This window comes from Globicephala melas, chromosome 3 (genome assembly GCF_963455315.2).
Source record: "Globicephala melas chromosome 3, mGloMel1.2, whole genome shotgun sequence".
NCBI lineage: Eukaryota > Metazoa > Chordata > Mammalia > Artiodactyla > Delphinidae > Globicephala > Globicephala melas.
Window position 1 is genome coordinate 164,591,191 of NC_083316.1, and position 20,620 is coordinate 164,611,810.

The window sequence follows — 20,620 nt, forward strand, 5'->3', positions numbered from 1 at the left end:
CAGGCCTTCCTCCTACGCCCCCTGCCCCTTGATCCCTCTCCCAGCCCCATTTATAACGTGGGAAATGTCCAGGGAGGGTGAAATTGACTACCACGTGAAGGAACCCCCTCACCGTCCCCATCTCCATGAGGCACCCCCAGATTGGCCTTGGGGTTCTGGGTCGCAATCCCAGCTACCCTCTCGGGTGCCGGCTTCCCCCCCGCCCCGCTTCGCCGACCCCAGACCCCGCTCCTTCTGCGCCCTAAGACGAGCTGGGGGCGGGGCGGGGGGCGGAGCCCGCAACAAAGACTCGGAGCGAGCGAGGGGCGGGGGTGGGGCGGAATCCCAGCCGCCCGCGAGGCCGGGGAGGCGGCGGCATAGGGTCGCCCGGCCCGGCGGGCGGGGTAGCGCCTGGTGGCGGTCCCCGTGCCGAGGCGTCGCTAGGGCGGGCGGGGAACGGGACGCCGGGCCGGGGGCACGTCATGTGGCCGCTCACGGTCCCGCCGCCGCCGCCGCCGCCGCTGCCGCTGCCGCTGCTGCTGCTGCTGTGTTCAGGCCTCGCCGGACAGGTAGGGGCCCGGCAGGCAGGTGCGGGCGCAGAGGGCTCCAGAAGGGGCGGGGGCTCAGGGGGCCCCGCAGAAACGGGACTGGGGGCTCCATGAGCCCCCCGCGGCTGCGAGGGAGGGGGCGTCGCGGCGAGGGAGGGGCTGGGACGTCCACCCTGGCTTTGGGAATGGGAAGGGGAGCTTCAGATCCAGCCTCAGAAGTGGGATGGTTTGGGAGACAACCTGATCCCAGCTTTGGGGTTCTCAACCTCTCGGTGACCCGGAGCCCACACCCGCCATCTCGCTCGAGCTAAGTGGGGTCGTGGGGGGACTTCAGGGGGCCTTGTGTGTCGCTTATCCTTCACGTCCCCCATCATGGCAGGAGGTGCCCGGCTTTTATAGCCCCCCACTCCTCGCCCGCACCCCCAAGGTGGGCAAGGGGGCGGGACTCACGTGTGAGTGACTGACGGGGACGTGTGTGAAGTGCTGGAGGGTGCTGGGTAAACGTGTGTGCCTGTGTGTCACAGCTGGGTGTGACTGAGAGTTTGCGTGTGTGGCTGTGCAGGTGTGCCCAACCGTGCATGACCTGGGGCATGATTGGGGGAGGGTGTTTGTACCTGAGGCAGAGTCTGTATGTGACAGTGGGAGGTTGTGACTTGGAGGGCCGCTGAGGAAGGCTTGTGAGCCTGAGACCGGGAGTTGTGTATCTGTGTGTGACCGGCTGTGTGACAGCAAGTGAGGACTGTATTAATCCCAGCGGTATGTGGGCAGCTGTGGCCGTGTATAAAGGACGGTGTGTGTCAGTGTCCCCATGACCCTGGCCCATCTGCCCGGTGTTGTACAAAATGTGGGTGACCAGGTGAGTGGCTGTGTGGCAGCTTTGGGTAACCATGTGTCATTCTGTGCCTAAGTCACTCTAAAAGCGGATGTGCGGGGCAAGGGCTGTGTGTGCGAACGTGTACATCCGTGTGTGTGTGTTGGTGCCTTGCACACTACATGCTTTCACGGGAGCACGTCTCCCTCTCCATGGTACCTCATCTCTTGGGCAAGAGATGGGGACTTTTCAAAATGCGGGGGGGTGGTCCCAGCTTTCTAATGCTATTGGGAAACCTCCTTCCTCCTCCATCTTGGGGGTGGGAGCCCCCTAAGTTCTCCAAAATAATAAAATAATTATAATAACAGCTAACACTTATTAAGTACTTATTATATGCTGGGCACTGTTTCAAGCACACCGAATGAACTAAGACGTTTAATCCTCTGAGCGGCTTACCTTCATTTTACAGATGGTGGGGGCTGAGACACAGAAAAGTTAGGTCACTTGCTTAAGCTCAGACAGCTTGGGAGTGGCAGAGCTAGGATTGAACCAAGGCAGTCCGGCTCCTTAGCCCACACATTCACCCTGTTGTTAAATAGTCCACTCCATTGGTGTGAACAGTGCCTGTGTAAACACTAGGAGGGTTTCTGGGTAGAAGCTCAGAGGAAAAACAGTCCTGGCACCTTCTCTTTCCTGGCCAAGAGAAGAATCAGAACCTTGTACCCACCCTGAGGGGGGCTATTGGGAGGGATGGAGATCAGACTCTAGATAGAAAGATTTCCAGGCTACAAGGAGACCTCGTGAGGTCCCCTCCCTCACTCCTCTGTTTCCCTATCTCAGGACCCACATACTAGCTGGGATGGGAAGTGTGCTCAGAGGCCAAGCATCAGGCCACACACACTGGGTGCTCAACTGATATGTGAGCCCCAAAGAAGTAAAGAGAGTCAGCTGAGCGAGAGACGAGAGACCGAAAGAGGTATACACTTGAGAGAATGGTGCATAAAAATGCACCAGGAGTGAAGTTGAATTGGGTCTCCAAGGAGGATCCTTGAAGCCACTACCTGGGGATTTTCCTCCAACGCTGCCGGCCCCTAGGAAACTCTAGATATCCTGTTCGTTCTCCAAGATTGCCTAAGGGTGTGGGAGAGTGCAGTGAGAGGTGATGTTGGGTGACCCCAGAGGAGGGTGGGAGATGCTTGGGGGCAGGGCTAACATGAAGATGCACGAGAGCCATACCAGGCTCTTTAGCGGGGGGGGGGGGGGGACACTAAACTGGGTTCAGTGGAGGTGGGGCTAAATGGCCGGTGGGGCGGAGCTAAGCTGGAGTAATCAGGTGGGGTGAGACTGGTAGGGTCCTGCCACCAACTACAGTGCCTCCAGGCGGCCATGGGCACTACAGTGTTGCGTACCCCAGCTTGCCCACCCAGCCTGGCGCCCCAGGGAAGGAAGAGGTCTGGAGAATGGATGCTCTGTCCCATCTCCCTCCCCTCCATCACTTCCCAGAACCCCCTCCTCGGTCCTTGATGGGCCCTGGTCTCCACCAGGGGTCCTTTCTAGAAATCATTCATTTGTCCATTCATTCAGCAGATATGATGAAACATTGGAGATATAGCCATGAGCCAAGTCATCAAATCCCTGCCCTCCTGGAGCTGACCTTGTTGCAGGAGAGACAGACAAGAATCGAATAAATATATAATACAATGTCAACAGCTAAATCAATATATAATACAATGCAAGTGGCCTGAAGAATAATAAACAGGGCAAAGGGGATTAAAGTGTGATGGTGGTGCAGTGGGGGGCTATTTTAGCAGGTGTGGTAGAGGCGGTGTCTCTAAGAAGGTGGTATTTGAGGCGACACTTGAAGGAAGTGAGAGAAGGATGCCTTCTGTATCCAGGAGAAGAGAATTCAAAGCAGAAATAGCAAGTGCAAAGGCCCTGAAAGTGGGAACAAGCATGGTATGTTTGGGGAGCAGCAGAGAGGCTGGTGTGGCTGGATAGGTGCGACTGAAGGGGGAGTTGGGGGGAGATGAGGCCAGGGAAACCGGGAGGGACCGACCAAGTGGGAACTTGTGGGCCATGGACAGCAGTTTGGATTTGACCCTGAGAACAGGGGAGTAGGACCTGTCAGAGAAGTTGTCCATCCCTCCAGTGTCTGGAGCTACCAGAGAGCTTGACAGGTCCAAGGCCCACCATCTTACCCGTGGGAAAGATGGTCCCTTCCTGACCACTGGGGACTCCTCCTTAAGATCTAGCTACAGGGCTTCCCTGGTGGCACAGTGGTTGAGAATCCGCCTGCCAATGCACGGGACACAGGTTCGAGCCCTGGTCCGGGAAGATCTCACATGCCGCGGAGCAACTAAGCCTGTGCGCCACATCTACTGAGCCTGCACTCTGCAGCCCTCAAGCCACAACTACTGAGCTTGCGCACCACAACTACTGAAGCCTGTGAGCCTAGCGCCCGTGCTCCGCAACAAGAGAAGCCACCGCAATGAGAAGCCCGTGCACTGCAACAAAGCCCTGCTCGCCACAACTAGAGAAAGCCCACGCTTAGCAACGAAGACCCAATGCAGCCAAAAATAAATAAATAAAATAAATACATTTACAACAACAACCAAAAGATCTAGCTACATCTTTGGTACTATCTGGGTTTGGGGTCACCTCTTTCCTGGGGTCCCCACAGGATGGGACAAGAGGAGTAGCTCAGTTTACAATGCATGCCTCAGGACCTTTGCACTTTGCATTTCCTCTGTCTGGGACACTGCTCCCCCAGGTAACTACTCAACTTCCTCCCTCTCTTTCTGCTTAAATGTCACCTCCTCTGAGAGGCCATCAAAAATAACCTCCCACCGCCACTTTCTGAGCTCTTACTCTGTGTTATTTTTCTTCATAGGCTTTGTCACTACATTTCCAGGATTTGTTTCTTCACCTATTGTCTGTCTTCCCTTAGAGGGGCAGCTCATCAGGGTCCAGTGGTCTCTGTTGTATCCTCAATGCCTACAGCAGAGCCTGGCACATAGTAGGTTCTCAACAAATATCTGTTGAATGAATGGATGAATCCCCCTCCTCCTCCCACAGAATCTCTTTCTTTCTCAAACAGTGGAACTCTTGTGTCAAGGGAGGATCGGGGGAACAACTCTCCCCTTGGGCTATCCCATACCCATTTCAAGTCAACCACAGCTCCTGGATCAGAGGCATCAGGAAAACCCATCTTCTTCATCTGTGCCTAAAATTCCACCATTGCAGGGCACCACTATTTGGGATTAAGATGCTGTTTCTCCCAGGGCGCCTTTAGAAAATGTAAATGTCCCAGGTAGATGGAAGTAAAAGGAAATCTTGAGGACTCCCAGATAATAAGTGAACTGGACATTTTCTTCCTAAGGAATGGTGGTGTCGATGCTGAGCCGAAGATGAAGGAGCTGGGGCGACACCTAGTGGTAGAATGAGGTTTGTTCAGAGACTGTGTACGTCCCTGGGACTCTGGGGAAGACGTGTGGGCAGATGCCCCTGGGTGTGTGTGTCAGCCAGGGTCCTGATCAGGGTGTGAAGCAAACGGGGCACTTGCCTTGGGTGCAAGATTGAAGGGAGCGCCCAAAGCCTCAGAGACCAAGATAAATACTATTTAAATGCAATATTTTAAGAAACTCAAAATTAATGCAAAAGATCCATGATGAACAAAATATCAAAATTTAAATAAAGGCAGGATCTACCTCTGCTCTTGCATGACTCACCTCACTGTAACTCTGGCCCTATAGGAGTGTGTCTGTAGTGTCCATGGGTGTGTGTGTGTGTATGTTTAGGGACATGTTTGTGGGTGCGTGGGCACAGTGACTCTGTGTCCATACAGGTTGACCATGTGGGCGTGTGTGGATTTCTCATAATCCCAGCAGTTGTTGTTGGCAATGACTCCGTGTCCCCAGAATTCAGTGTCAGTGCCTGGGAGGCAGTAACTTGCTCTTTTCATTTATTCATGCACTCACGTATTCATTTAGAAAGCGTCCATTGTGAGCCTTCTGTGTTTTGAGCCTTATACTGGACACCAAGGCTGGGTGGCTGCTGGAGCTCTCAAGGACTGGGATGGAAGATTTAACTTCTCTAAAGTTGAGCCTGGCTGTGCTGGGGAGAAGGGAGTTGTGACAAGGGCAGGAGATTTTGTTCCCATTTTTCAGGAAGTCTTGTCCAAGAACACTGACATATCTTTACTCCCAGAGCGGAAGCCTGGTATGTCTCACAACCTCATCCATGCAGAGCTCAGCCATAAATCAAGGAGAAACCAGAGGAACAGAGGAGTCAGAATAGGTTCCATGAAGTCTGTGTGCAGAAACTGACTTGTGTTGCTTCTGGGAAACCCAGGAGGGTCTCAGTGCCTGTTAGCATCTAAGCCCTGCTTAACAGATGAGAAGACAGGGTGTCGCAGCGTGAGAAAAAAGAAACCAAGAGGCAAAGTCAGTTGAAGCGATTGAGTGAGATGGCAGATAGCTTCTTACCTTTTAGGTGCTGAGAGGATCCTGGTTGTTCCCAAGAAAAATACACGGGGAGCACATGATGAGCCAGATTCTTTCTAGTCCTAATTTCTCTAGTAATTCCTATGTGAATGACACCGAGCGAGGTACTGGGGAAGTGGAGGGGTGCGACACAGCCCACTGTGGAATCATTCTCAGGGCCAAGTAAGGGTGTGTGTGTGTGTGTGTGTGTGTGTGTGTGTGTTTAAATAAAAGCATTTTTTAAATTGTGTCAAAATACACAGAATATAAAATTTACCATCTTAACCATTTTTAAGTGTACAATTCAGTAGCATTAAGTATATTTGCATTGTGGTGCAAGCATCGCCACCATCCGTCTCCAGAACTCTTTTCATCTTGCGAAACTGAAATTCCACCCACTAAACAACAACTCCCCATCCTCTACCCCCAGCCCCTGGCAATCTTCATTCTACTTTCTGTCTCTATGAATTTGACTCCTCTAAGGACCTCACATGGGTGGAATCAGGCAGTGTTTGTCTTTTTGGTTTATTTCACTGAGGATAATGTCCTCTAGGTTCATCCACGTTGTAGCAGGTGTCAGAATTTCCTTCCTCTTTAAGGCTGAATACTGTTTCATTGTATGGTTGGAACACATTTCGTTTATCCATTTATCCTTCAATAGACATTTAGGCTGCTTCCACCTTTGGCTATTGTGAATAATGCTGCTATGAGCATGAGTGTGCTAATATCTCTTCAAGACCTTGCTTCTAACTCTTGGGTGTATACCCAGAGGTGGGTCTTCTGGATTGTATGATAATAATGTGTTTAACTTCCTGAGGAATATGCATACCATTTTCCACAGTGTCTGGACCGTTTTCCGCTCCCACCGACAGTGCACAAGGGTTCCATTTTCTCCACATCCTCATTAACACTTGTTAGTATTTGACTTTTTGATCCTAGCTCATCCTAAGGGGTGTAAGGTGGTTCTTCATCGTGGCTTTGATTTGCATTTTATTAAGAGTTAGCGATGCTGAGCATCTTTTCATGTGTTTATTGGCCATTTGTATATCTTCTTTGGAGAAATGTCTAGTGAAGTCCTTTGTTCCTTTTCAAAACTGGGATGTTTGCTTTTTTGTTGTTTAAATAGAAGGTTTTAAAGCCAGGAACGAGACATGGTTGGATTTGTGTGAGGGACAGATCCTTTGACTGAAACTAGAGTAGGGACAGTAAAGGTGTGAAGACAGAATTATTTCAGGAGCTAACAAGACCTGAGGCAAATTGGTGACAGCCAGAGGCATAGTAGGACTGATATTTGGGGGAGGACAGGGGGAATGTACCTCTCATTGTCTGGTGTCCAAGGTCCTCAGCCAGGACTACTGTCTCCTTTGGAATCTCCTCTTGGAATTCTGAAGCAGGCAGGAAAGCAGAGATGGCAAGAGAGAGAATTCCAGGGAGAATTCAACACCATTTCCAAACATTTGCTGTAACCGAGCAAAAAACGAAAAGCAGGCATAGGCTAGAAGATTAACACCATTTGTGTTCCAAGGGGTGCAAAGCTGTGTATGTGCAGACGTAAATTCATGCCTTTCCTCTGTGTGAATGAAATACTGTGGAGACCAAGAAGGCAGAGTTGGTTGACAGAGACCATTTGGCTTCTAACAAAGGACAGTGAGTTTTGCTTGGTTTATGTTTTCTAGCTTTTCTACTGGAACTTCTAGCATTTTTACCTGCTGCACATCAAACAGAAATGACCCTTATGTTTTATACTTGATACCTTAATTCATATTTTTGAGTAAACTTCCTTCTTGACATAAAACATAGCTACAAAGAAGTATGCAAATCATAAAGGTGCAGCTTGATAAATTGTCTTGAAGTGACATAATGTACGAGGTCAAGAAACAGAACTTTGCAAGAATCCAGAAACCCCCTCATCCTCCTTCTAGTTGCCACCTGCCCCCTCAAGAGTAACAGCTAAGCTAATGTCTCTCACTCTGCTCTGGTTTGACCTGCTTTGTAACTTAATGAAGTCATTAAGCATGTAGTTTTTGTGCCCAGCTTCTTTTGCTCCACATAATGTTTGTAAGATTCCTCCGTATTATTGTTTTGTGATTGATTCTCTGTTTTTGTTGCTTTATGGTGTTCCGTTGTGTGGATATATCGCATGTGGTATATCCATTCTACTGTTGCTTGGCATTTGGGCTGGTGAAGTTTGTGGCTGACACAAACTGTGCTGAAATAAACACTCTGACACGTGTCTTTAGTAAATGCTTGTTCACACTTCTGTTTGGTATATGTGTACAGTAGATTCTCTATTCGCAGTAATTATGTTCTATAAAGAATTAGTGAATACTGAATTAGTGAATACTGAATCATCGTGGGGTTAGATTCTTGCAAGCTTCTGGTCACGACATTTTTGTTGACCAAAGAATATGCAACCTTCTTTTATGAATGTTTCTGTTTAAAAACACCTTATTTCACATACATTGTTGATTCATTGGCAACAAACTCACTGCCAAAGGCACTATAACTCATGCTTGAGTGAAACTTATGGACAAGTTGTATTTTCTCTGGAAGATATGTTACAACCTTCTTGCGCCTAGAGCACTAGACAGAACCTAGCGCTGTGCATGGGGCCACTTAAAAGAGCGAGATCACCAATAAAAAGCACGAGAATGTGAAAATGTTGGCACTAAGTAGACTGTGAAAAAGACACTTGATTACAGTTATGAGAGCTAAAACAAAAAGGCCAGAGCATGGCTGTGGTGGATCTCCATTGGGAACCTGTGTGTCAGTGACTCAAGTTTTTGCTACCCTGTGGATGTCCGTGAATCACCACAAAAGCCCCATGAGAATTGACTTGGGGGTTACAAATAAACTGTAGTGAGTAGGCGAGTTTGACAATATGGAACCCACAAATCGTGAGACTCAAGTGTATATACCGAGGAGTAGAATTGCTGAGTCATAGGCGAGGAATATATTGAACTTCAGGAGATAACTGCTGAACAGCCTTCGAAAGTTCCAAAGACTCTTCAAAGGATTTACCCATTTACTCTCTCACTAGTAGTGTCTGGGCATTCGAGTTGCTCTACCTCATCACCAACGCTTGGTGTTGTCTTTCTGTTTCACTTTAGACATTCTGATGGATGTTTAGTGCTATCACATTTTGTATTTAATTTACATTTCCTGATGACTAATATTTAAATACCTTTTCACATGCTTATTGACCACTTGAGTATCCCCTTTTGTGAAATGCCTGCTCAAGTCTTTTGCCCATTTCTCTACTAGGTTGTCTGCCTTTTTCTTATTAATTTGTAAGAACATGTGTTTTTATACATCCAAATTTTATATCTGTGTTTCTCTCTCTTTTACATAAATTAAAAATGAGGATATCGGTTATTTGTTGGACATAGGATTGCAAATATCTTCTCCTACTATGTAGCTTGTCTTTTCATTCTCTTAGTGATGTCTTTGATAAATAGAATTTCTTAATTTGAATGTAGTTTAAATAATAACTGTTTTTCCTTCAGGGTTAATGCTTGTTAGTGTCCTGTTTTAGAAATCTTTGCCTACCTCAGAGTAATGAAGATATTCTTCTATATTTACTTCTAAAAGATTTATTATCTCTCCCATTTTGATGTAACATCTACATGGAATTGATTTTTGTATGTGGCTTGAGGTAGGGATCAACATTTATTCTTTCCCCTTTGAATAGGGCCAAATGACCCAGGAACAGGCTCCAGACTCTGGAGCCTGACTGTCTGGGATAGATTCCTGGGGGCTGGGAAAAGTTTCTTAGCATCTCTGTGCCACTATTTCCTCATTAAAAAAAAATGGAATTTAACCCAATCTACTTCACAGTGGTATTCTGAGGGTTAAATGAGTTATTACATGTACATTGTTGCAGATGGTGCTGAGCTCATAAGTACTCAATAAACCTTAGCAACTATTGTTATTGTTTCTGAGAGTTATGAACTTTTTTCCTCCTGATCATTTTCAGGTCAGGGGAAAAAAATTTCTTTTCATGGCACCTGGCCTTAGTGTGTTCAGGTTGTTATCATAGAATACCATAGACCAGGTGGCTTATGAACAACAGAAATCTATTTCTCACAGTTCTGGATTCAGGGAAGTCCAGGACCAAAGTGAAAGTGCTGTCAGGTTTGGTGTCTGGTGAGGACCAGTTTCTTGGTGTCTTCTCATATGATGGAAGGGAGAGGGAGCTCTCTGGGGGGTCTCTGTATAAGGGCACTAATCCCATACATGAGGACTCCACCCTCTTGAACTAATCACCTCCCAGAGACTTCATCTCCAAATACTATCACATTGGGGATTAGCTTTCAACATATGAATTTGGGGAGGGATACAGGCATTCAATCTGTAGCACTCCCCAACACGATGTTTAGAGTAATGATGGTGACAGTGAGAAAGGGATTCTTTCTGGAGATATTTCTACATCAATTTCAGCTGGCATTGGTGATAATTTGAATGGAGTAGGGAAAGAGAAGGAAGGTGAGAGGGGCACTATCTGTAGTTTCTAACTGTGGGTACATTTGGTCCAGGACCAGGGTGAGGCAAGCAAGAAATCTAGGGTGCAAAATTTAAGGAAGGGCTCATTCTCATGTCAGTGCAGGGCTCCTGGGGGGCGGGAACTTGCAGGGAAAGTTTAGGTATATTCCTCCTTTTAAACAGTTTTATTGAGATATAATTTATATACCATTAAATCCACCTGTTTAAGTGTGCTACTCAATGACTTTTAGTAAATTTGCAGAGTTGTACAAACATCACCCTAATCCAGTTTTAGAACATTTCCATCACTCGCAAAAGATCCCTCATGCCGGGGGCTTCCCTGGTGGCGCAGTGGTTGAGAGTCCGCCTGCAGGGGATACGGGTTCGTGCCCCGGTCCGGGAAGATCCCACGTGCCACGGAGCGGCTGGGCCCGTGAGCCATGGCCGCTGAGCCTGCGCGTCCGGAGATCCCTCATGCCATCCCCACCCCATCCCCAGTTCCAGGCAATCACTAATCTAATTTCTGTCTCTATATATTTGCTTTCTCTGGACATTTTGTGTAAACTACTCATACAAAGTGTGGCCTTTTGTGTCTGACTTCTTTCACTTAGGAAAATATTTTTGAGGTCCATCCATGCTGTAGCATGTATCAGTAGTTCGTTCCTTTTTATCGTTGAACGACATTCCATTGTATGCATGTACCACAGTTTGTTTATCCATTCACCAGTTGATGAGCATGTGAATTGTTTCATTCATTGGGAACAATGCTGTCATGATTATTCACATGCAAGTCTTTCCATGGACATATGCTTTCATTTCTCTTGGGTAGATGGAATTGTTGCATCTTATGGTAAATTTCAGTTTACATTTTAAGAAACTGCTAAATTGTTTCTTAAAGTAGTTGCAGCATTTTATGTTCCCACTAGAAAGCGGTTTAAGTTTCTCCACTTCATCACCGATACTTGGTACTGCCTGTCTTTTTTTTTTTTTTTTTTTTTGCGATACGTGGGCCTCTCACTGTTGTGGCCTCTCCCGTTGGGAAGCACAGGCTCCGGACGCGCAGGCTCAGCGGCCATGGCTCACGGGCCCAGCCACTCCGCGGCATGTGGGATCTTCCCGGACCAGGGCACGAACCCGTGTGCCCTGCATAGGCAGGCGGACTCTCATCCACTGCGCCACCAGGGAAGCCCTTGCCTTTTGATTGAGGTTGTTCTGGCGGGTGTCATGTGCTATTAGTCCTGTGAAACACACAAGTGGAGATGTCCAAGAAGCAGATGGGCATAGGGGTTTGAGCTCTAGACGGAGATCTGGGCTGCAGAAATGCTTTTGGGAGCCTCAGCTGTAGATTCATTTAGTCAGTCAATAAACAATTTCTTGAGCACCTACTATGTGCCAGTCACTGTGCTAAGCCCTAGGGATGAGGCTGTAAAAAACACAGACATGTAGGAGCCCTTGCGGAACTGAAAGTCTAGTGGAAGAGACAAACCATAAACAAATAGAAGTACAATATAATGTCACATGGTGATAAATGTTGTTCAACAAAATAGAGCAGAGTAGGGGACGGGGGCAGAGGGGTTGCTGTTGTAGATGAGGTGGCCAGGGGATGTCTTTCAGGATACAGTAGCCAACTCGCTCAGAGACCAATCAGGGAAACAAACCAGTCTAGGTGTCTCAAAGAGAGGAAATTTAATATAGAGAATTGGTTAAGTGTGAGATGGAAGAGTTGAGAAGCCAGACTGATGGGATGATCAGGAATAAACCACAGCACAAAGCTACTGGAGGCACATGACAAAAGGGTAGTGTGATGAAGAAAAGTTTCTTGTGTGGGAGCTGGGATCATGGGATCATGGAGTAGGTATGGCCGCCGTCAGAATACACACCCCCACCCTAAGCAGAAAGAGAGAGAAGAAATACCCTGGCCTCTCCCTTCCTCCCCACTCTCCAGTCTCCCTCCAGTGCCTCTCATTGGGTGAGACTAATAGGAAGCCAGTGTGCCAGGGAACCTGGGAAGTGTAGTTTTCTGGAGAAGGGTAGGGCATTGCTCTGACTTGCACAATGATAGCGCAGAAATATAAATGAAGTAAAGGAACAATCCACATGTGTATCTGTGGTAATAGTGCTCTGGGTAGAGCAGACAGCAAGTGCAAAGGTCCTGAGGTGGGAGTGTGCCAAATGGAACCAAAACCCTATATGTGAGTGTGATGGATGGTCCAGGCACAGTATACAGAATGACAGTGGCTAGGGACCTGGGGCAAAGCCGTGGGAGACATTTAGGGATAAGGCAGGAGACAGTGATAGTGCAGCCTTTAAGTCAAGGGACAAATGACTTTCAAGAAGGAGGGAATGATTCATGAAGACTTACCTGTGAGAGTGACTAAATGAGGGCTTGTGTGAGACTGTGGGACCAGCAAATCGTAAGGTCACTGGTGCCGTTAGTGAGAGGAGTTTTGGAAGCATACAGGAGGTGGGACGTAAGGAAGCAGAGACAGCAAGTGCAGATGTGAGTGTAGACCACTCCTTGGAGGAGTTTGGCTGGGAGGAGGCAGGGCAGTTTCCTGCATCACCAATGGTGAGAGAGTGAGAGAGTATCATTGGGTTCCAGATTATCTAAACAGCAAGGGCTTGGAGACCAGGTCCGAAATCAGACCCACCTAGGTCCAAATCCTGGGCTCCCATTTATGTGCTGGGTCACCTTGAGCTGGTCCCCTCTCCTCTCTGAGCCTAGTTTCCTCTCTTGTAAATAGGGAAGTTGCTGTACTGTTCATGGGAGGTTGCATCCAGTACTCAGCAAGTGTGTTTGCAAAGTGTTCAGTACTCATAAATGCAAGCTGCAGTACAAGTAGGCAAGGAGGTATCTCATTTTTTAAAGCTCATTATCAGCTGCAAATAATTACAATGTCAGCTACTATTTATGAAACACCATGTTCCAGACACCAGGCAAAGTGCTTTACAAGCATTATCTCTCTCCAGTCTGCCCCAGTTCACTCTGCTGCAACCACACTGGCCTCGTTCCTGTTCCTTGAACACTTATGCTCCTGCCCCAGGGCCTTTGCACTTGCTGTTCTTGGTGCCTGGAACTCTTCCTTCAGATATCCAAATGGCTCCCTCCCTCACCTTCTTCAGGTCTCTGCTCAAATGTCACATTCCCCAACCACCTCGATTAAAGTTTTACTCCCCTACCTAGTCCATATGCCCCTTCCTCCCGATACCCTAGGTATTTTACTCCCCACCCCACCCCCACTTGTTGTCTGACTTATTCCATAGAATGTTCATCTCCACATAGGCAGGCATTTTTAAAAATAATTAATTAGTTAATTATTTTTTGGCTGCACTCGGTCTTTGTTGCGTGCAGGCTTTCTCTAGTTGCGGCGAGCAGGGGCTACTCTTCGTTGTGGTGCACCGACTTCTCATTGCGGTGGCCTCTCGTTGTGGAGCACGGGCTCTAGGTGCGTGGGCTTCAGTAGTTCTGGTGTAGGGGCTCAGCAATTGTGGCTCGCTGGCTCCAGAGCACGGGCTCAGTAGCTGCCACACTGGGGCTTAGTTGCTCCACGGCATGTGGGATCATCGCGGACCAGAGCTCCAACCTGTGTCCCCTGCATTGGCAGGCAGATTCCCAACCACTGTGCCACCAGGGAAGTCCCAGGCAGGCATTTTTTAAATCTGTTGTTTACAGTGCTTGGGACATAGTAGATGTTCAATAAAGCTTTCACTTGATTCTCAGGACACAGGAGCCATTTACACGTATTAGGTCCATGGGTCCTTAAACCACCCACTTTGCAGCTGAGGAAACTGAGGCAGAGAGAGGTCATTGCTGTAAGTCCCATAGGGGCAGAACCTGCCTCTCCCTGCTGTTAAGCTAAAAAAAAAAGGATACTTCAAGACCCCCACCATCCCTACCCCCATGTTCAGTGCTTCTCCCGAGGCGAGCCCTCGGTGAGCTGCCACGGCCCAGGGAAAGGCCTGAGTCATCGCCGCCTCCATACGGCGGCGGCGGCCGCGAACTGAGGGCGACTGCAGCGGCCGCGGCGGCAGCGCGAGGTGATGCGGGGACGCCACGAGAGGGCGTGAGTGCAGGGAAAACAGAGGAAATTAAACCAGCCGGGCTCTCCTCCCGGCGGCCTCGCCGCCCCGCCGCCGGCTGGTGCGTGGGTGCAAAGCTGGGGCACTGCACTCCCCCTTCCTTCGAAAGGGCGGGCCCCGGAGCTGCTCCCTGGGGTCTGGAGGAAGGTCCGAAGTATCAGTTCCCCGCCCCCACCCCAAGTCCAAGTTGTGAGTGGAGACCCAGCTGGGACTTGCCGGCAAAAGGCTAGCTCCCGTGTCGGCCGTCCGGGGTTGTAATGCCGTCCCCTGGAGTCATGGGGGTCCTCCTGCTGCAGAAGTGACCCCACTCCACATATCCCAGTAATCGCCTGTTGCTTTCGGACCTGCCACTCTGCGCTTCCCGCGTTCGGAAACAACCAAGCGGTCCCCAAAGTGGTCCTGGTACCAGGGAAGCCCCTTCCCCAAGGGAAAAGGAAACACTTGGCCACCCGATTCAAGGGAGCGCACTGGAGCCCACCGCCCCATACCTGCTCTGCCGGGTTTTAGTGAGCCGGGGTCGGTGTCCTAACAGTAGGTGGGTGGGGACTTGCGACTCCGGCCCCCTGCCAGCTTTGGGTGCACGGGGTGGGGCGGTTGCCCATTTAAACGCAGGCCGAGCGCCCGGGGCTCTGAAAGGGGCTGTGAGCGGAGGGTGGCCCGGGAATACCTCGCTTCGGGGGGCAGGGGCGGGAACACCGCTGGGGGCGGGGCTGGGAATGCCGCGGCAGGGGGTGGGGGGCAGGTGGGGAATACCGCCGGAGGGGGCCCCTTGTGGGGTGGGGCGATCCCGGACAGAGGGGTTGAAAGGCCGGGGGAGAGGGGTGGGGACAGCCGGGGCGCCGCCCGCCCCCCGCCGGGCTCCGGGCCGGAGCCGTGACGTCACAGCGGCTGGAAGTGCCCGGCGCGGAGGCTGTGGGAGGCGCGGGAGGGGGTGGGGGGGGGCCGAGGCGGCGCTTTATAAGCGGAGCCCGCCGGGCGCGCCGAGCCGCAGCCCGCGTCCCCGAGCCCCCCCGGCCGGCCCCGGCCCCGGCCCCCCAGCTCGCGCTCGCTCCCCCTGGGCGGCTGGGTGGCAAGGGACCGAGCACCAGGCGGCGGGCGGCCGCGGGGCATGAGGCGGGAGCGCGATGTCGGTGCCGCTGCTCAAGATCGGGGCCGTGCTGAGCACCATGGCCATGGTCACCAACTGGATGTCGCAGACGCTGCCCTCGCTCGTGGGGCTCAACGGCACCGTGTCCCGCGCGGGCGCCTCCGAGAAAATCGTGAGTGGCCGCCGCGCAGGGGGCGCTCCCGGGGGGCGTGGTGCTCGCGCCGCCGCAGCAGCAGCCCCCGGGGGCCCCCGCCCCCCAGCTTCCCGGCGCACCCGGCCGGGGAGCGCCCTCCTGGGGCTGGGGACTGGACGCGGAGGCGGAGGAGCCCTAGGACCCGCAGCCACCTCCGCGCCTTTTATTATTGTTATTATTATTATATCTTATTATTAGTGTGCAGTGTCCGAGCGGCAACAATGTACTAGGCTCGCTCTGGCCCCGGGGCGCAGGCGGAAGGGCTGCGGAATTCAGCCTGGTCCCGGCTGAGTGGAGCGGAGCTGGAGGGTAGATTCGGGCGGCTGGTTGGAACCCTGCCTCCGAATAGGGAAGTCTCCGGGTCTCCGAGGGTCTCCACCTTCAGCATCTCTCCCTGTTTGTGTCTCGGTGTCTCTGAGTAGCCCCTTGTCTGTCTCTCTCTCTCCCTCTCTTCTCTCTGTCTCTGTCTCTATGTCTCTCTCTTTCTGTCTCTCTCTGTCTCACTCTATTCTTTTTCCTCTGGTTTGCGTCTCTATTTTCCTCTCTGTCTGTCTCTGTCGCGCTGTCTCCGAGTTTGTATCTTTTTTTTTTCTGTCTCTCCTTTTCTCTCCCCTGCACAACACCCCACCCCCTGCATCTCCCTCCTCATTACCTGCCTCACCACGTGCTGAATATTTATTCCCATAACTGACCCTCCGTAGGAGGCCCGGTCTCGTACTGGGGTGGGAGCCGGGGTTGGGGCTCATGCTGCCCCCAGAAACTGAAGGATTGCCCCCTCCCCCGTCCCATCCTATCCTCTTCTATCACCTTCATCCTCCAGCTTCCCAAGCCACAGAGTTTGGCTGGGGGGTGAAGGGGGGCAGGATGTGTGTGTTGGGGGGCACTCCCTCGGGGTTAATAATGGTGGTCCTGGGGTCCTGGGGAGAGGGGAGGAGACATCCTCCACTGCAAACTTCCCTCAGCCTCCTCCAGATACGCCCCTTCCGTCCCATTCCTTACCCTCTTCAATCTGGTTTCGGGACTCCTCCCAATACCTGGAACTGGGATTCATGGGGGCTCCCCCTCTTGCTTGATGTTCCGCCAACTTCATCAGCCCCCCTGTTTAGCCTCCAACTGCCACCACACTGAAAGCTAAGAGGTCTTTGCTCCCAAGCGTTGTGGGCAAGTGGAGAGGGGGGTGCCCTGGGCTCAGGCTTTGTCCAGCTCCTGGAGGGAATTGTCCCTGGGCTTGGCCCAGGTGAGGGCTTGCAGTTTAAATCCTCAGAATTGAAGCCAATGTGTGAAACAGTGTTGATCTGTCACATCAAGCGATATTTGAATATGTCCTGGTGTATCTATCTATGCATGGTGTGTGTATGGGTGTGTGTGTGAGTGGAGGGTGTGAGAAAGTGTATGTGCTTTGCTAGCATGAGGGCACAAGTGTGTCTGCCTGTATATGAGGGTGCATCCCAGAACGAGTGTGGGTGTGTCCCTGAGTACTCGCTGTATCTCGGTGTGGATGTGTCTGCAGTTGTATGTCCCTGACTATGGGTTTGCATGTATGTAATTGCATGTGTGCATATAAGTTTATATACATGAGTCCGAGACAGACTTCTTGCTATTGCCTTCTGAGGGGGGAGAGAGATGGTGTCTCATTGAAATCAGAAGTCAGATTCCCCTCCCCTACCATCTAAAAAGTTTGAGTCAGTGTAAGTGTGTTCATGTATTATGTAGAGCATATGTGTAAATGAGAGCATGTATGTCTGGGGAACGTGTACATAGTGTATAAGAGCATGTCTCTGAGTTATGGTTTTGTGTGTGTATATGTGTCTTTGCAAATATGTACAAGTACATGTTTTGTGCATATAAATGTGGACATGTATGTCCTTAGAAGTGTGTGCATATATGTTCAAGTGTGTATCTGTGAATGGTCTATGAATGGTGTGTGTGCCTAGTTTGTATGCATGTGGGTGGATTCCTGTGTGTTTCAGGATTTTTCTGTAAGTGTGAGCGTGTGTGTGTACCCAAACTGACCTGGTCTTCACTCTAGCCCATCTGTAGCTAACAGGACCTTGATTCAATGCTTCCATGAAATCACCTGCTGAAAGCTAATAGTTCTCCCATTCCTGAACCCTACCCCATCCCTCAGTCTCACTAAGCCTTGCCAGAAGAGCTCTATGGAGTGAGATTCCAAGTAACTCAGGGTAGCACCTGGGAGGGGACTGTGACATGAGGGTGCTCAGGAAAGTGCCTTGGGAGTCTGATAGACATAGGTTGAAATCCAGACTTTGCCTTAACTTGCTCCACGACTTGCATTCTGGCCCAGTGACATCACCGTTCTGAGGTGCGGTTTCCCATCTATGAAATGAGAATGATAGTTCCTACCTCACAGAACTGTGGTGGGTAAGAGGTCTACCATCCAGCCCTTCATCCATCCATCCTTCCATCTATCTCTCCATCCATCCATCTTTACACTCATCCTTTCATCCACCGTCCACTCACCTATCCATCCATTTGCCCATCCATCCATCTCTCCATCTTTCCATCCATCTCTCCATCCAGCTCTCCACCCATCTATCTTTCCATCCACCCATTATCCATCATCTCTCTCTCCATCGATTCTTCCACGCATCCATCCTTCCATCCATCCATCTCTCTATCCATCCACCCATTTTGTTTATTCAACAAAATAATTGAGTACCTCCTCTATGTCAAATGTGTATATGCTTGAAAATCCCAGCTCAGTGCCTGACACAGTAAATGCTCAGTTAGTGACAGGACTCTGAGATGAATCTGGGTTTGAATTCTGGTCCTGCAATTTACCAGTGGTATGACCTTGGGGAAATTATTTAATCTCTCTAAACTCCAATAACTTCATTAGTCAAGGGGAGTTCAGAGTCCCCATTAAGCCACAGGATCCATGAGAACATCTGTGTTTTACTCACTATTGAACCCTAAGCCCTGATGCAGAGGAGCCCTACAATAGATATTTGTCAAGTGGCTGAATCAACAATCGCATCTTCATAAGGATTCCATCTTCAAATGGAAAGATAGCTGGGTGCATAGTAGGTGTTCAGTAAGGAGAGTTTGTAGCCAAGCACGTAATAGGCATGGAATAAATATTTGTCAAGTGTCTAAATCAATAATGCACCTTCCTAAGGATTGGGGAGAACAAATGGAAGTGAGGAGGCACAGGGTCGATGCTCAGTAAGGAGGAGTTGTGCGAAGCTACACAGCACCGACGTGGGTAAGCTGAGGTGTTCCGGAACCCAGGTAGTGAGAATTCCCAGTCATGAGGCAGACAGTTGGATGCTGGTCTGGACTTTAAAAACGATCTCTGTGAGGTAGGGGTGAGCCCAGACCCTCAGGCCATTCTTGTCTCTGGTTTCCCCTCCCCGATCTGATCCGGAGAAACAGTTTAGCATGCTAAGAGATTCTGAGAGATGGTGTTACAGATCATCCCTGAAAGGGGGGGCGGGGAGGGAGAAGCTGCCACTGCTACTCCCTTTGGCCAACTCCCAGCCATAAACCATCCCTGTGGGATGGAGCCTTCAGTGGAATGGCTTCTCACCTGGGGGGTCATAAATTCAGAACCAGACTAAGAATTGTCAGCCCCATGGCCAGCAGCTGCCGTCATTACGGGGCCTGAAGTGAGTTACCTGCATCCTATATGTTATGCCCTTGTCCATCCCCTCCTCCTTGAGGGATGGAGGGAAGGAAGGGGAGATGGAGGAGGGATATTCTGTTTGGGGAGGACCCTTTTCCTCATGGGAGGAACAGGGAGGGTCTGAGCAGCTATCAGCAAGAGGCTGTTTGAGGACTTCCCAGTAAAAACCAAAGTTCAGAATCTATGTGTTTTCTTGACAGTTTTCTGTGCAGGGGGGAAGGACCCCAATACTCAGTATCAGTCAAGAGAGGCAAGGTAACACTGCCATAACACGTGGCCTCATATCTCGGTGGTTTAATACTGCACAGGTTTATTTTGTGCTTGAACTCTGTATCCATGTTGGCTGGAGAGCTCTGTCCATGGTCGTCATGGACCTAGAATGATGCAGGCTCTATGGTGACATGATCACTGAAGCAGGGAAAGGAAGGTACAGCGCAGCCCCCACTGGCTCCTAAAGCTCTTCCCTAGAAGTGACACGTTACTTCTGCTCACATTTCATTGGCCAGCACAAGTCACATGGCATGCTTAACCTCAAAGAGGGTGAGAAGTGTGGTCCTACTATGACCTGGACAGAGAAGAGCGGCCAAATATTTATGAACAGCCCTAAATACACTACTGATCCCTCTTCCTCTTATTCTACAACAAGAATTCTCTTGGAGGGTCTCTCCATTCATTCATTCACTCATTCATTTATTCAACAAATATTTATTGAGCACCTACTATGTGCCAGGCGCTATTCTAAGTGCCAGGGATATGACAGTGAACAAAACAGACAGAAATCCTTGTCTTTGTGGAGCTGACATTCTAGGGCAGGGTAGGGGAGAAATAAATAAGTATACAGATAAATTTATAATACATGGTGATACCTGTACTATGAAGAAGCATAGAGCAATATAAGGGGAGTGGAGAGTGCTGGGGGGGACTATTTTAGATTGAGTAGGTGACATTTGAGCAGAGATCTGAAGGAAGTAAGCAGAGGGAACAGCAAGTGCAAAGGCCCTGAGGTGGGAATATGCCTGAAATTTTGGAGAGTCAGTGAGGAAACCAGTGTGGCTGAAGCAGAGCGAGTGAGGTGGGAAAGTGAGAAGAGATGAGGGCAGGGAGGTGGTGGGAGCCACATCATGTTCGGGGGAGAGGGACTTGCAGGGATTTTAGATTTAACTTGCAACTTCTCATGCATTCCCTCTCCTCATTTCACGCTTTCCTTTTCAACATGCACTTTTAACCTTCTAACATTCACTGTGTAGTTGATATTTATTTTGTTGTCTGATTCTCCCCACTGTAATGTCAGCTCCATGAGGGCAGAGATTTTT

At 50.0% G+C, this 20,620-nt stretch overlaps 1 protein-coding gene across 2 annotated transcripts in view; it reads left to right on the top strand.

Moving 5' to 3' along the window:
• The first annotated feature begins 382 nt into the window (after positions 1 to 382).
• Positions 383 to 20,620, top strand: part of OLFM2 (olfactomedin 2) — a 62,846-nt gene continuing 42,608 nt past the window's right edge. The window contains exon 1 of one of the 2 annotated variants that reach the window (XM_030879610.2): positions 383 to 548. In XM_030879610.2, the coding sequence (XP_030735470.1) occupies positions 462 to 548 (87 nt within the window). In that variant the 5' untranslated portion in view covers positions 383 to 461. Of the gene's footprint in view, positions 549 to 15,381; positions 15,641 to 20,620 lie in introns of those variants that run through there. The other variant, XM_030879609.2, reaches the window with a different exon arrangement.